At 44.0% G+C, this 12500-nt stretch overlaps 1 protein-coding gene across 1 annotated transcript in view; it reads right to left on the bottom strand.

Annotated features, from left to right (window-relative positions):
• Positions 1-12500, bottom strand: part of snrkb (SNF related kinase b) — a 39759-nt gene that overhangs the window by 20214 nt on the left and 7045 nt on the right. The window contains exon 2 of the mRNA XM_072663052.1: positions 7639-8302. Coding sequence (XP_072519153.1) covers positions 7639-8227 — 589 coding nt within the window. The 5' untranslated portion in view covers positions 8228-8302. The remainder of the gene's footprint in view (positions 1-7638; positions 8303-12500) is intronic.

Here is a 12500-nt window from a genome sequence, read left to right as displayed (position 1 = left end):
CTTACTCCACTTGGCATTGGGCTTCATTGCATCATTAGACTCGCAGGTCGCAGGTCCTGGACAAAGAAATGAGGCCGAATGACCAACGATTATGGCTGGATACTGTTGGGAATGAGGACGCTTAGGACGCAATCAAATCCTCACAGCAATGCTCCTCCTCCAAAGTCTAGTAGAAAGTCTTCTTCTCTGGACAGCAGAGACAGTTACTCCAACAAAAGCAGGATCAGCTCTTTTTGATAGCCTTGATTTCAGAAGAAACAGTGAATGATGAGCAGGCGTCCCAATACTTTTGTCAATACAGTGTATGTTAGTATAGTAAGTAAACAGTAACTGTGTATTAAAATGCATGACAATAGAGTGTGTCCAAACTTTTGCATACAACTGTGTATATACTGTGTGTGTGTGTGTGTGTGTGTGTGTGTGTGTGTGTGTGTGTTACTGAACTCTTTTTTTCTTTTTTTTAGAGCATTGAGGAGATCACCGGATCACTTTACTGTACCCGCCACAGAGCTCTAAGTGACCTAATGAGTGTTTCTCACACACACTCACACACACATACACTGACCTGTAACCAATCAAGAGCTCAGCTTTTACCGGAGAGAGTGTTTACACAAATAAACACTTCTGCTTTTCCCATCGTTAAAATACACTGTGTGGACAAAAGTATGTGGACACCTGCACACACTTTCTCCAGCGTTTCTTTAATCAATAAATGTCAAATCAATGGTATTAACAGGGAGTTTGTCCCTCTTTGCTCCAGTAACAGCCTCTACTCCTCTGAGAAGACTTTGCATTCGATGCTGGAACATTGCTGTGCGGGTCTGATTGCATTTATTCACACGGAAGCATCAGTGAGGTCAGGTTTAAGTTCAGCTATTCAAACACATCCCATATATGATATACAGTATCTTATAATACAGCATCCTCTCTGTCTCTCTCTCTCTCTCTCTCTCTCTCTCTCTCTTTGGATTAATGGGGCAGCCTGACCCGTGACTGGCCTTTATGCTGGTTTTATCCGGACGTTGTGGCCGATGCCAGCTACAGCTCTGTGGGTGACTGACCTGGTGTGTGTTGGCCACTGGGCCATGGGCCACACACTCACTCAAGCACAGCAAAACACACACTTACACCCTGACACAACACAATACACTTACTGGCCACTTTATTAGAAACCCCTCCCTTGCAGCTCCACCTTACGACAACAGTCGTGTTGGAGACTGTAGACATCTCAACCCAACTGGGTCATTTTGACCCTAATGTGAATCTGGTAGTTCTTTATATTGTATCAGAATTTTGCGATGAATGGACCAATAGAAATGCTCCAAATGATTTTGTGGATACAAGGTTTTTGTATGACTGCGATAGTGTATTATGCATGCTTATTTCCAGTGAAAAATACATACAATTTACACTGAGGTGTCCAAACCGGTGCAGGCTTATGTAAAAGTCTGGAATTTACTTTATTAAAAAAGAGCATTTATCATCCTCCACCTTCAGAATTGAAAACAAAAATAGTAGTTATCTGCTGCAAAATTGGGTTTATTTGATTAAAAACACTGATTTTTTGAACTTTTGAACAGCACTTTATCTCTGTCTGGTCATCCTTTCTCATCATTTACCTTGACAAATTGGGGGAAATGTGATCAAAATTGCAGTTATCTGCAGTAAAATGGGATTTACTTTATGATAAACACTTATTCCACACTTTTATCCATACGTTTATCTCTACGTGTGGCCATTTATCATCCTCCACCTTCAAAATTAAGAACAAAAATAGTAGTTATCTGCTGCAAAATTGGGTTTATTTGATTAAAAACACTGATTCTAATGGTAGTTTATCTCTATGTGTGGTTATTCATCATACTTTGCCTTAAAAAACATGGGAAATTTGAACATAAGTTACAGTTACCTGCCGGAAAAGGGGGTTTATTTTAATAGAAAAAACATTTTGAACGGTAGTTTATTTCTATGTGTGGCTATTCATCACCATTCACTTTGGAAATTGGGGGAGAATTAAACAAAAATAGTAGTTATCTGCTGCAAAATGTAATACATTTTATTAAAAACACTGATTCTAAACTTTTGAATGGTAGTTCATCTTTATATGTGGCCATTCATCAACATTCACTTTGGAAATTTTGGGAAAATCCAACAATAATGGGAGTTTTCTGCAGTAAAATGGGGTCTACGTTAAAATAAACACTTATTCCAAACTTTTTAACGGTCTCTGGATCTCTGTATGTGGCCGTTCATCATCCTCCACCCTCAAAATTGGGTGAAAGTCTTCCAACAACATTTGGTATCTGTTACAAATAGGGTTTATTTAACTGAAAACGCTGATCCCAAACTTTTGAATGCTAGTTTATCTTTGAGTGTGGTCACCCTTCGTCATCCTTCACCTTAACCGCCTTCACCTAACCTCCTAAAGTGCCTCTACTCTATAGCCACCAGTGTTTAAAGCCCCTATTATCTGGACAGCAGCTCCAGACGCTGTGCAGTGATGAATGGGGTAGATTGTGCATGCAGGTGTGCTTGTGCCCGGCTGAGCTGCAGGTCACTGAAAAAAGCCGGCCCAGGTCAGCGTGTCTGCATCAGAGCTTTAGAGCAGCTTGAGTTTCCCCCAGCGTCTCCCTGCTGCCCCACTTTACCATACACACACACACACACACACACAGAAGGGCAAGGTGAGACCATCCTGCAGGTCACACAGCACCAACGGGGGCTGGGGCATGTGCCAAAACCCTTATCTGCTGCACATGCGTGCATGTGTGTGTGTGTGTATATATGTGTGCTGACCCACTTTGCCTGGCTCTAATCCGGGCTCATGCGGTCCCTCTGTGAGCTCTACCGGCACACTGTCACATGTCGCTCCGAGCAGGACAGACGACAAAAATGGGATATTAATAACAACAGCAGAACACACACACACACACACACACACACACACACACACATACACACATAGTGACATCTGGACAACTGTACTGACCTGGGATCAGAGAGACACAGGGAGAGAGAGAGAGAGAGAGCGAGAGAGAGTCCCAGACATTACTCGTCTTCCTCCTCATCCTCCTTTCTGACTCACTGTGTTAAGCACCAGTGTCCTTCCTCTATTCCTGCCCTTCATCCCTGCCTCTCTCTCTCTCTCTCTCTCTCTCTCTCTTTGTCAAAGTCTCTTTCTCTCTTTATGTCTCTCTATCTACCCCTCTCTTTCTCTCTCTCTCTCTCTCTCTCTCTCTGTGTCTCTAATGATTTGGCTACGCTGGACCAGCAGAAGTATATATGGACAAAAGTATTGGGACACTTGCTCATCCAGGGCTGTTAAAAAGAGTTTATCCAGCTTTCTACTGTCCAGGAGGAGCACTGCTGTGAGGATTTGATTGCATTCAGCAACAAGAGTATTGTTAGTGAGGTCAGGATGTTGGACGATGATGATCACCACCCCACCTCGTCATCCCAACTCCCCAACTCCTCATTCAAAAAGTACTGCATGGAGCTCCACCACCATCATTCCAGAGAACACAATTCTTCCACTGCTCCACAGCTCCTCAATGCTGGGGGCTTTATATATACCCCTCTAGCCCACGCCTGGCATTAGGCAGCATGGTGTCATGGTGGGCTCATGTTGGTTTATATGTATCAGCAATGAGTGCATTCACCTGAAGGGGTGTCCACAAACATTTGGACATATAGCATAGGCCCTTTAAGATACTACCCCTCCCAAACAACTCCAGGATGAATTTGACCACTGATAATGTTTCCCACAGCTGCCGCTCCGGATTTCACTGATTAAACACACTCTGGATCGGCAGCAGCGGTCTTCTAAAGGAGTTAAGGAGAACACCCCCCCAACCCACCAACGGCCCCTGAGGTTGGTTCAGGTGTTGCTGTGTTTGTAGGTCATGTTTGGGACTGAACTCCAGCGCCATCTGCTCACAGATGTGTCCATTCAGGGAGAAAACTCACATCTGGACACGAGCGTGTCATTAAAACAGGGGCCGGAGCACCAGGAGGGACAGGACAAAGCCGATAGAACGACAGAGAGACATTCAGATACAGACAGTGAGAGAGCTTGCAGGACACAGAGATATAGATATAGATACTTAACTACAGGGACAAAAGTATTGGGACACCTGCTTATTCATTTGCTTCTTCTGAATTTATCCTGCTTTTCATCATCCCCAACTCAGCCCAAAAGTACTGGATGGAGCTCCACCACCATCATTCCAGAGAACACAGTTCCTCCACTGCTCCACAGCTCAATGCTGGGGGGCTTTATACCCCTCTATAAGCCCATGCCTGGCATTATTAGGCAGCATGGTGCCAATAGGTTAATGTTTGTTGATCTGCTCCAGAGAGTTCTATTGGCAGTATTTATTTACAGGCACTAGACAAGCCGTGTGTATGCGTGCATCTGCACATCAGCAATCAGCAATGGGTGCATCTTAAAGTAGCTGAATGTAGCATTTATTAAAAGGGGTGTCCACAAACATTTGGACACATAGATTGTATATACACATATATATATATATGTATGTGTTTAGAGAGAATTAGTGGGTGAACTTTGTCCCTGTGAGTCTTTGAGTGAGTGTGTGTGTGTGTGTGTGTGTGTGTTTCAGTCAGTAGGATTTAATCTCAGCCTGGATTAGATTCACCACCGCATCACAGATTACTGCCCCAGCTGCTGAATGACCGAAACACTCTCACACACACCCCGAACGACTACCACAGGAATCCAGGAATAGTGCATGTATGTGTGTATGTGTATGTGTGTGTATGTGTGTATATGTATGTGTATGTGTGTGTGTGTGTGTGTGTGTGTGTGGAGCTGCATAAGAGGCTTTTCTGAACTAGTAAACAATAAACACTCAATCAAGTCTGGATAAAACTGTCTTTTGGATTATACATCACTGCAGACTCTGCAGTTGGAAGACAACCAAATCCTGCACCTAATAACTGGGGTTACACATAGGGCCCGGCCCGGCCCACCCGGCCCATCCTCTTCCCCTATACTCTACTTACTGACCGCTACCATCAAAACCAGCACAACACCACACGCTAACGGCTTTTTCCCCAAAGCTGTAGCGCTCCTCAACCACTGTGGACACCTCACACCCTAATCTATAAACCTAATCTATAAACCTAATCTATAACTGAACTGAGCTTCTGAATCTCACTCAAGCAAACTGGACCTCACTGCAACACAGTACTGATACACAACATGATTAGCATTATGTTGGATGATGATCACCACCCCACCTTCTCATCCCAGCTCATGCCAAAAGAGCACAGTTCCTCCACTGCTCCACAGCTCCTCAATGCTGGGGGGCTTTATACCCCTCTATAGCCCACACCTGGCATTATTAGGCAGCATGGTGCCTAATAATAGGTCCATTGTGCTTATCTGCTGCAGAGAGTCCTATTCTATTGGCAGTACTTCTTCCCTACAGGGACTGTGGGTGCAGCTTAAAGTAGCCAAATGCATTCATTAGAAGGGGTGTCCACAAACATTTGGACACTTAACCAGTATGATGTGACAGGCTTCGCTGTACAGCTCCTAATGCTTATGAGATGTAAATGTTTACAGCAGAAAAACCCTGAAGTGCATAACTGAGCTTTCGCTGGGCTTCTGTTGGCAGGACGGCTGATCTGGGGTCATCGCTGAAGAAAGGAGAGGATTCTGTGCAGTTTTTAAACACGAAATCACAACCTGACCTACATACAGCGGATATTTTTAGTATTGACACTTCAGACAGACTTCCTGCTGCAGACACACTGCAGGCCTGTGTGTTCAGAAATACTGGCGGGTCTATAGACTCTATACGACAGAGCCGGACTGTAAACTACTGTAAACACCCTTAGCTAGTTTGTAGAGTCCAGAGTCCAGAAGATCCCTCTGAGCCTAGACTCTACTAAATACAGACATCAGTATGGAGACCTAGATACTTGGCACTAGACTTCACCAAAGTACTCTTGGAAGATCTGGGTCTGCACCTGACCTCTATACTGTACACCTACCATACTGCATAGCACAGCAGACAACAACCCTACTCTCCCCCTATGGCAGGCCAGGGTTCAGTCCGCAGGTCAGGCAAGCCCACCACTCTACACCCAATAGGACACTACATTCCCCTACCTGTGGAACCTGATGGACATAAGTGAGTCCGGCTAATGCTGAAGATGTAGATAGAATTTAATACGTACATTAAAAATCAACTGACAAATATACTGGTGATACACTCAAAATGTGCTGTATGAGCTTATGAATGATTCATTAAGCCTTAATTAGGCCACATTTTCCTAATCGAGTCTGCATATCACCGCTGGAAAAACAGGAGAAGGGAAAAAAATCATTTTCAATAGAAGTCAATGTAAAAAAAATGTTGTTATGTTATGTCATATTGATTAAACACACAATGTTATGTCATATTGGAGCATTTCTGCTAATTAAATTAAATTAAATTAAATTAAATCACATGAAATTAAATCACATTAAACTAAATTAAATGACATAAATATTGATCATAATTAAATTAAATGAAAGTGCGAACATGATTTTTAAGGTTATATAAATACAAGGTTTTGTTCTAATAATAATTATAAATTATCTTCATATAGATCATAATTAGTTTTTATTGTAGATTGGGGTAAGAATATTATAATATAAACTGCTGTGGGCAATTTGACTATATACATTACATCACTGTATGCTTCTCTGAGTGTATTCTGCATATCAGAGGTAGCCAATATGATACTGTCTCGTTATTGTGATTAATTTAATCAGTGTGATGAATAGTGTTACAGAGCATATTATTAATACCTAAAGAATTCTATTACAAAGACAGCATCATTAGTGGACGAAATGTTAAGTTCTGATAGTTTGGGTAGTAATCCTAATCATCAGCAGACAAGCAAAAAATCATGTAAAAAGATTTTTTTTATTTATTAAGTCATATTGGAGCATTTCTGCTAATTAAATAAAATTAAATAAAATAAAATTAAATGAAATCCAATAAAAGCACATTAAATTAAATTACATAAATATTGATTATAATATTAAATAAAAGTGATAATAATAATTTTAAGGTTATACAAATACAAGGCTTTGTTATAATAATGATTATTGTCTCGTTATTGTGATTAATTTAATCAGAGTGATGAATAGTGCTACAGAGCATATTATCAATACCTAAATAATTCTGACCAACTGCATGTTTTATTACAAAGACAGCATTATTAGTGGACGAAGTTTTGATAGTTTGGACAGTAATCTTAATCATCAGCAGACGAGCAAACCTCAGAAAACCTCCAAATCTCCAAAATATCAATCAACATATCAAAAAACCTTCTTAACTTTCAATGGGGGTCAATGTAAAAAGATTTTACACCAGGTCATTTTGCAACATTTCTATTGGTCCATTTGTCAGAAATTTTGGCGAATATGGAATATGGACAATTTCTAGATGCAAATTATGTCAAAAAGTAAAAAAATAGGCAAACAAAGGAGATACAAGGTTTGCACTGCAGCGACGATATGTATCATACACTAAAAAAATGTCCAAAAAAAAGTATTGTGATATTAAATCACAGCCGTATCGCCCACCCCTAGAAAGAAAGGCCCCCCACAGACACACTTACCCACAGCTGGAGCGTCGTACTCCTCCCCCAGCAGGATCTCCGGAGCTGAATAAGCGAGTGATCCGCAGCTGGTCATCAGCATGGTCCCGGGCTGGAAGTGGTTACTGAAGCCGAAGTCGGTCAGCTTGACGGTCCCCTGCTGTCTGAAGAACACCACGTTCTCCGGCTTCAGGTCCCTGTGCACCACGTGGAGCCGATGGCAGTACGCGATGGCCCGCACGATCTGGGCGAAGTGAACCTTGGCGGTTTCCTCGGCAACACCGCCCTCGTGGCGCAGGATGTAGTCGTACATGTCGCCGCCGTCGCCCAGCTCCAGGATCAGGTAGAGTTTGGAGTGCGTGTCGATCACCTCGTACAGTCGCACCACGTTGGGATGCTGCACCAGCTTCATGCAGCGGACCTCCTGCAGCAGGTGACCCATGGCCAGCGCGTCCAGCTTCGTCTTGTCGATCACCTTCACCGCCACCAGCTGGCCAGTGAAAACGTGTCGCGCCAGTTTGACCACCGCGAAGTGCCCTTTGCCCAGCGTCCGGTCCAGATCGTACAGGCCTGCTATCTTCCCCTCGTAGCCGCTCTTGGTGGCGGCCATATTGGCTTGATACGAGTGTGTATGCAGGGCTGGGGTGTGTGATGGCAGGACACTGGAGACCTAGTGGGTCATCACCTGGACAGAAGACGAAGAAGAGTCCAGAATTATTATTGTCTTGCCACTCATGCATCCAAATATGTCCAAATGTTTGTGGACACCTCTTCTAATAAATGCATTCAGCTACTTTAAGCTGCACCCATTGCTGACACAGATGTGCAAACACACACACACACACACACACACACAGCTTATCTAGTGCCTGTACAGAGGTACTGCCAATAGAATATGACTCTCTGGAGCAGATCAACATCATGAACTATAGGCACCATGCTGCCTAATGCCAGGCGTGGACTAGAGGGGTATAAAGCCCCCCAGCACTGAGCTGTGGAGCAGTGGAAGAGCTATGTTCTCTGGAATGATGGTGGAGCTTTTGGGATGAGTTGGGGATGATGAGGTGACGTAGTGATCATCATCGTCCAACATCCTGAGCTCACTAACTCTCTTTTTGCGTAATGCAATCAAATCCTCACTGCAATGCCCCTTCAAAATGTAGTAGAAAGTCGTCTTCCCTGCACAGTAGAGACAGTTACTCCAACAAAAGCTGGATTAAGCAGTTGATTGACTCCGAAGAAACATTGAATGAGCAGGTGTCCCAATACTTTTGTCCATATAGATTTTAAAGTCATTTATGGCCTATAACTACTTCCCAATAATGAATTTATTAATTTCAACATTTTATACATATTTTAATATCCATAATGGCAGATATTGCAATATTTACATAAAAAATATTGGATATCAGCACAGGCCCAGAATTCTCATATCAGTGCATCCTTAAAAAGAAGGCATGTAAGGGGTTAATCTGAGGTCCTGCACAGTAAAAGCCCCTTCCTACTGACCTCAGAAAACTAGTCTTATGACACTCTCCCTTCAGGCCTAGGTATGACTTACTTATCTCTCATCTGTGAGACTGTGTGTGTGTGTGTGTGTTTGTGTGTATGGGTGTGTGTGTGTGTGTATGGGTGTGTGTGCATGACTAGTGTGAGATGTGCAGAAGCTTTTGTTCTTGTTCATATGCAAATGTGTCTTATACAATTGTTCAAACATGCTTGGGTGTGTAACAGTCATGCTAGTCATGCCATGTGTGTGTGTATAATAGTGTGTGTGTGTGTGTGTGTGTGTGGGTTCGGGGAATGTGTATTGTGTATAAACCAGTTCTGATCCTCATTAAGGTGAAGCTGACAGTACCCTGCCTGTGTATAAAAGCCTCTAATTATTAGTCAGATATTCATTTAAGACACGTGTATGTGTGTGTGTGTGTGTGTGTATGTGTGTGTGTGTGTGTAAACCTCACTGCAAGAACAGACAGAGAACACACACACACCTTTCCACCCTTCCGCTTTCTCGAGAACTGTCACTGTGAGGTTGGTAGGGTGTGAGTGTGTGTGAGAGAAGCTGACTGTGTGATCTGTGTGATTGCAGGTGATAAAAAAGGAGGATGGTTTAGTCTGGGTGAGTTGAAACAGTCACATGAAAAAATTAACCAATCACGGCAGCGGACCGCACCAGAGTCCACCTGAAGCGAACCCCAGACCACCGATTTCAAGAGGTCAACAATAGAGACTGCAGGTTTCATCCCTGGTGATGCCACAGCCATCCGTAAGTCCCAGAGAGCATAACTGTCCTCTCTCTCTCTTTCTCGGTGGGTATAATGGTCCTCTCTCTCCCCCCTCACTCAGCGTTTGTGATGCTAGCCAGTGCGGGTGTCTGTTAGCTCATTTTTGGCATTAACCAGAATGAGTGAGGAGAGCCCATTAACGTGAACCAGCCGGTGTGTTGACAGGTTCGAATCCCGATCACGCTGCCAGCCATCGGCAGCCGGGGCCCCGAGAGAGCGCAACTGGCCTTGCTATCTCAAGCGTGGGTCGATGGCGCTCTCTCTCCCCCTACATCACTGTAGTGCGGCGCTGGTCATCAGCTAGCCTGTGCATCAGAGCCGGGTTTGGCTGGCTGTGCAGGTGTCGGAGGGGGCGTGTGTTGGTCTCCCTCTCTCTAGTGTCGGGGTATTGCATGTGATTGGGGGAGGGGGGATTTGTATGGGTCGGGTAATTGCCGATCTAAATCGCCATATACCAATCGCACTGTCTGAATATTCATAATAACTATTCATTAATAATATATATATATATAATGTTCACAGCTGTTTAAAATGGTGTAATAGCATTATTATGGTGTATATTCTCATTAAATCAGTGGCATAAAATGGTCTAAAATATTGTTTATGGCAATTATTTCCTTGACAGGTTATCGTGCCGCCGGTTCTCGTGACCGGCCTGTTAGTGGGTGTGTTTTGAATGGGTGGTTGAGTTTAACTGAGTAAAACTGCAAGCCTGAGATCACAGTCGGTTTAAGATTACCTTCAAAAGCCACGGAACAAAAGGGCAAAGTGGACTTCCCTCACGGACAAAAGCACTAGCGGACAATCACACAAGGAGACGGTTGCTATTTTGGTAGCAGCTTTTGTTCCGATCCGTGCTCTCTCTAAACATTTCCACTGTATCCGTGTCCCAGTGTTACCTAACAAACCCGTCACGTTACTGTAACCGCCCCACACAAAGCCATTGCTCCGCAGGCCTCTGCAATGGCAGGCATTTCCGCCGCAAGCCTGTACAAAGCACCGATCATAAAAGCAGGAACGCACCGCAAGCCTTCAGGAATGTAGAAGTGACATAAGAAACGAGCTGAGCTCCAGTACCAGCACCACGGGTTGCACAGCGCAGACCACACATACCCTTCCTTGGAATACCAGCCCTGGCTAACCTCAGACGGTCTATCACATCCAAAAGGCCTTCACAGCCTGGGGTCTCCATAAAGCCTCCCCAGCACTGGGCACTGGGCTGTGGAGCACTGGAACTGCATTCTCTAAAATGACAGAGCGCCATCCAGTACCTTTGGGATGACATCGAGTGGCAGAACTTATCATCCAACATCACTATCTGACCTCACTGATGCTCTTGTGATTGATGGATGCAATCAGATCCTTACAGCAATGTTCCAACATCTAGTGTAGTGTAATCTAAGCCTTCCCAGAGGAGCAGAGGCTGTTACTGCAGCAAACAAGGGCAAATTCCTTATGGGTACCCATTGGTAGAAGCAGGTGTCTGCAAACTTTTGGACATATAAGCCTGGTCTTGGATGTGATCGCTCTGCCGATACTGATGTCGGCAGTAGGTCCTTAAAGTCCTGTGGGTTGCGAGGTGGGACCTCCAAGAGCATCACTGAGACCTCCAGAGCACTTTTGGTAGGTACTGACCACTGCATAGCAAGAGGGGACATCCCACAAGACCTGCTTGCTGATGTTCTGGAGATGTTCTGATGACCCAGTTGTCTGTCTAGAACATCCCAGTCTGGTCTGGTTCTTGTGGTTTTAATGTTATGGCTGATTGGTGTGTATTAGAGTAAATGTGTGGACCATAAAGGCTGCTGTGAACGGCACCTGCATGAAAAGCTCTCAGAGTATCAGTCCCATATCTTTCCCATATCACGTCTTAGGGATTAGTGCCATGCTCAAAGGTGCCGTCGCTGAGCCCAGTGGAACCTCCACGCTATCAGAACCTGTCTTTACAGTTTGACTTTTTTCTCCGGCTGCAGCACACGCAGAGATCTGAGCCAAACCTGCAAGATTACACCCTCACATCTAAGGCAAAACACCACTGTTTCATCAGCGCACCACTGAGCTCATAGCAACGCTGACAGAATTCCTTATTTTTAACATTGCCAGACTGCTAAGAGTCTTAAAGCAATACTACAGCACTAGACACTGTGTACTACACACCCCCCCTACTGTTCTTTAGCTCTGCACTGGAGCCACACATCTAATGTCACTTACAGGTTATGGGAGCTTAAACCTTAAAAATTAGCATCATACAAACATAGACTGCATTGACAAAAGTATTGGGACACCAGCAAATTCATTGTTTGTTCTGAAATTTAAGGGTATTAAAAAAAGATCTTGTTTTTGTTGGAGTAACTGTCTCTACTGACCTGGGAAGAAGGCTTTCTGCTAGATTTTAGAAGAGCATTGCCATGAGGATTTGATTGCATCCAGTGACAAGAGCGTTAGTGAGGTTATTGTTGGATGTTGGATTTGATGGAGCACCATCAACCCAGAGAACACGGTTGTTCCATTGCTTCACAGCTCAATGCTGGGGGGCTTTATGCCCCTGTTTCCCATGCCTAAGCCTCTAGAACCTACACTAGAACCAAATGCCAG

Source organism: Salminus brasiliensis, chromosome 19 (genome assembly GCF_030463535.1).
Source record: "Salminus brasiliensis chromosome 19, fSalBra1.hap2, whole genome shotgun sequence".
NCBI classification, from domain to species: domain Eukaryota; kingdom Metazoa; phylum Chordata; class Actinopteri; order Characiformes; family Bryconidae; genus Salminus; species Salminus brasiliensis.
Note: the sequence above shows the minus strand (reverse complement) of the source record. Positions and strands in the feature narration are given on the sequence as shown.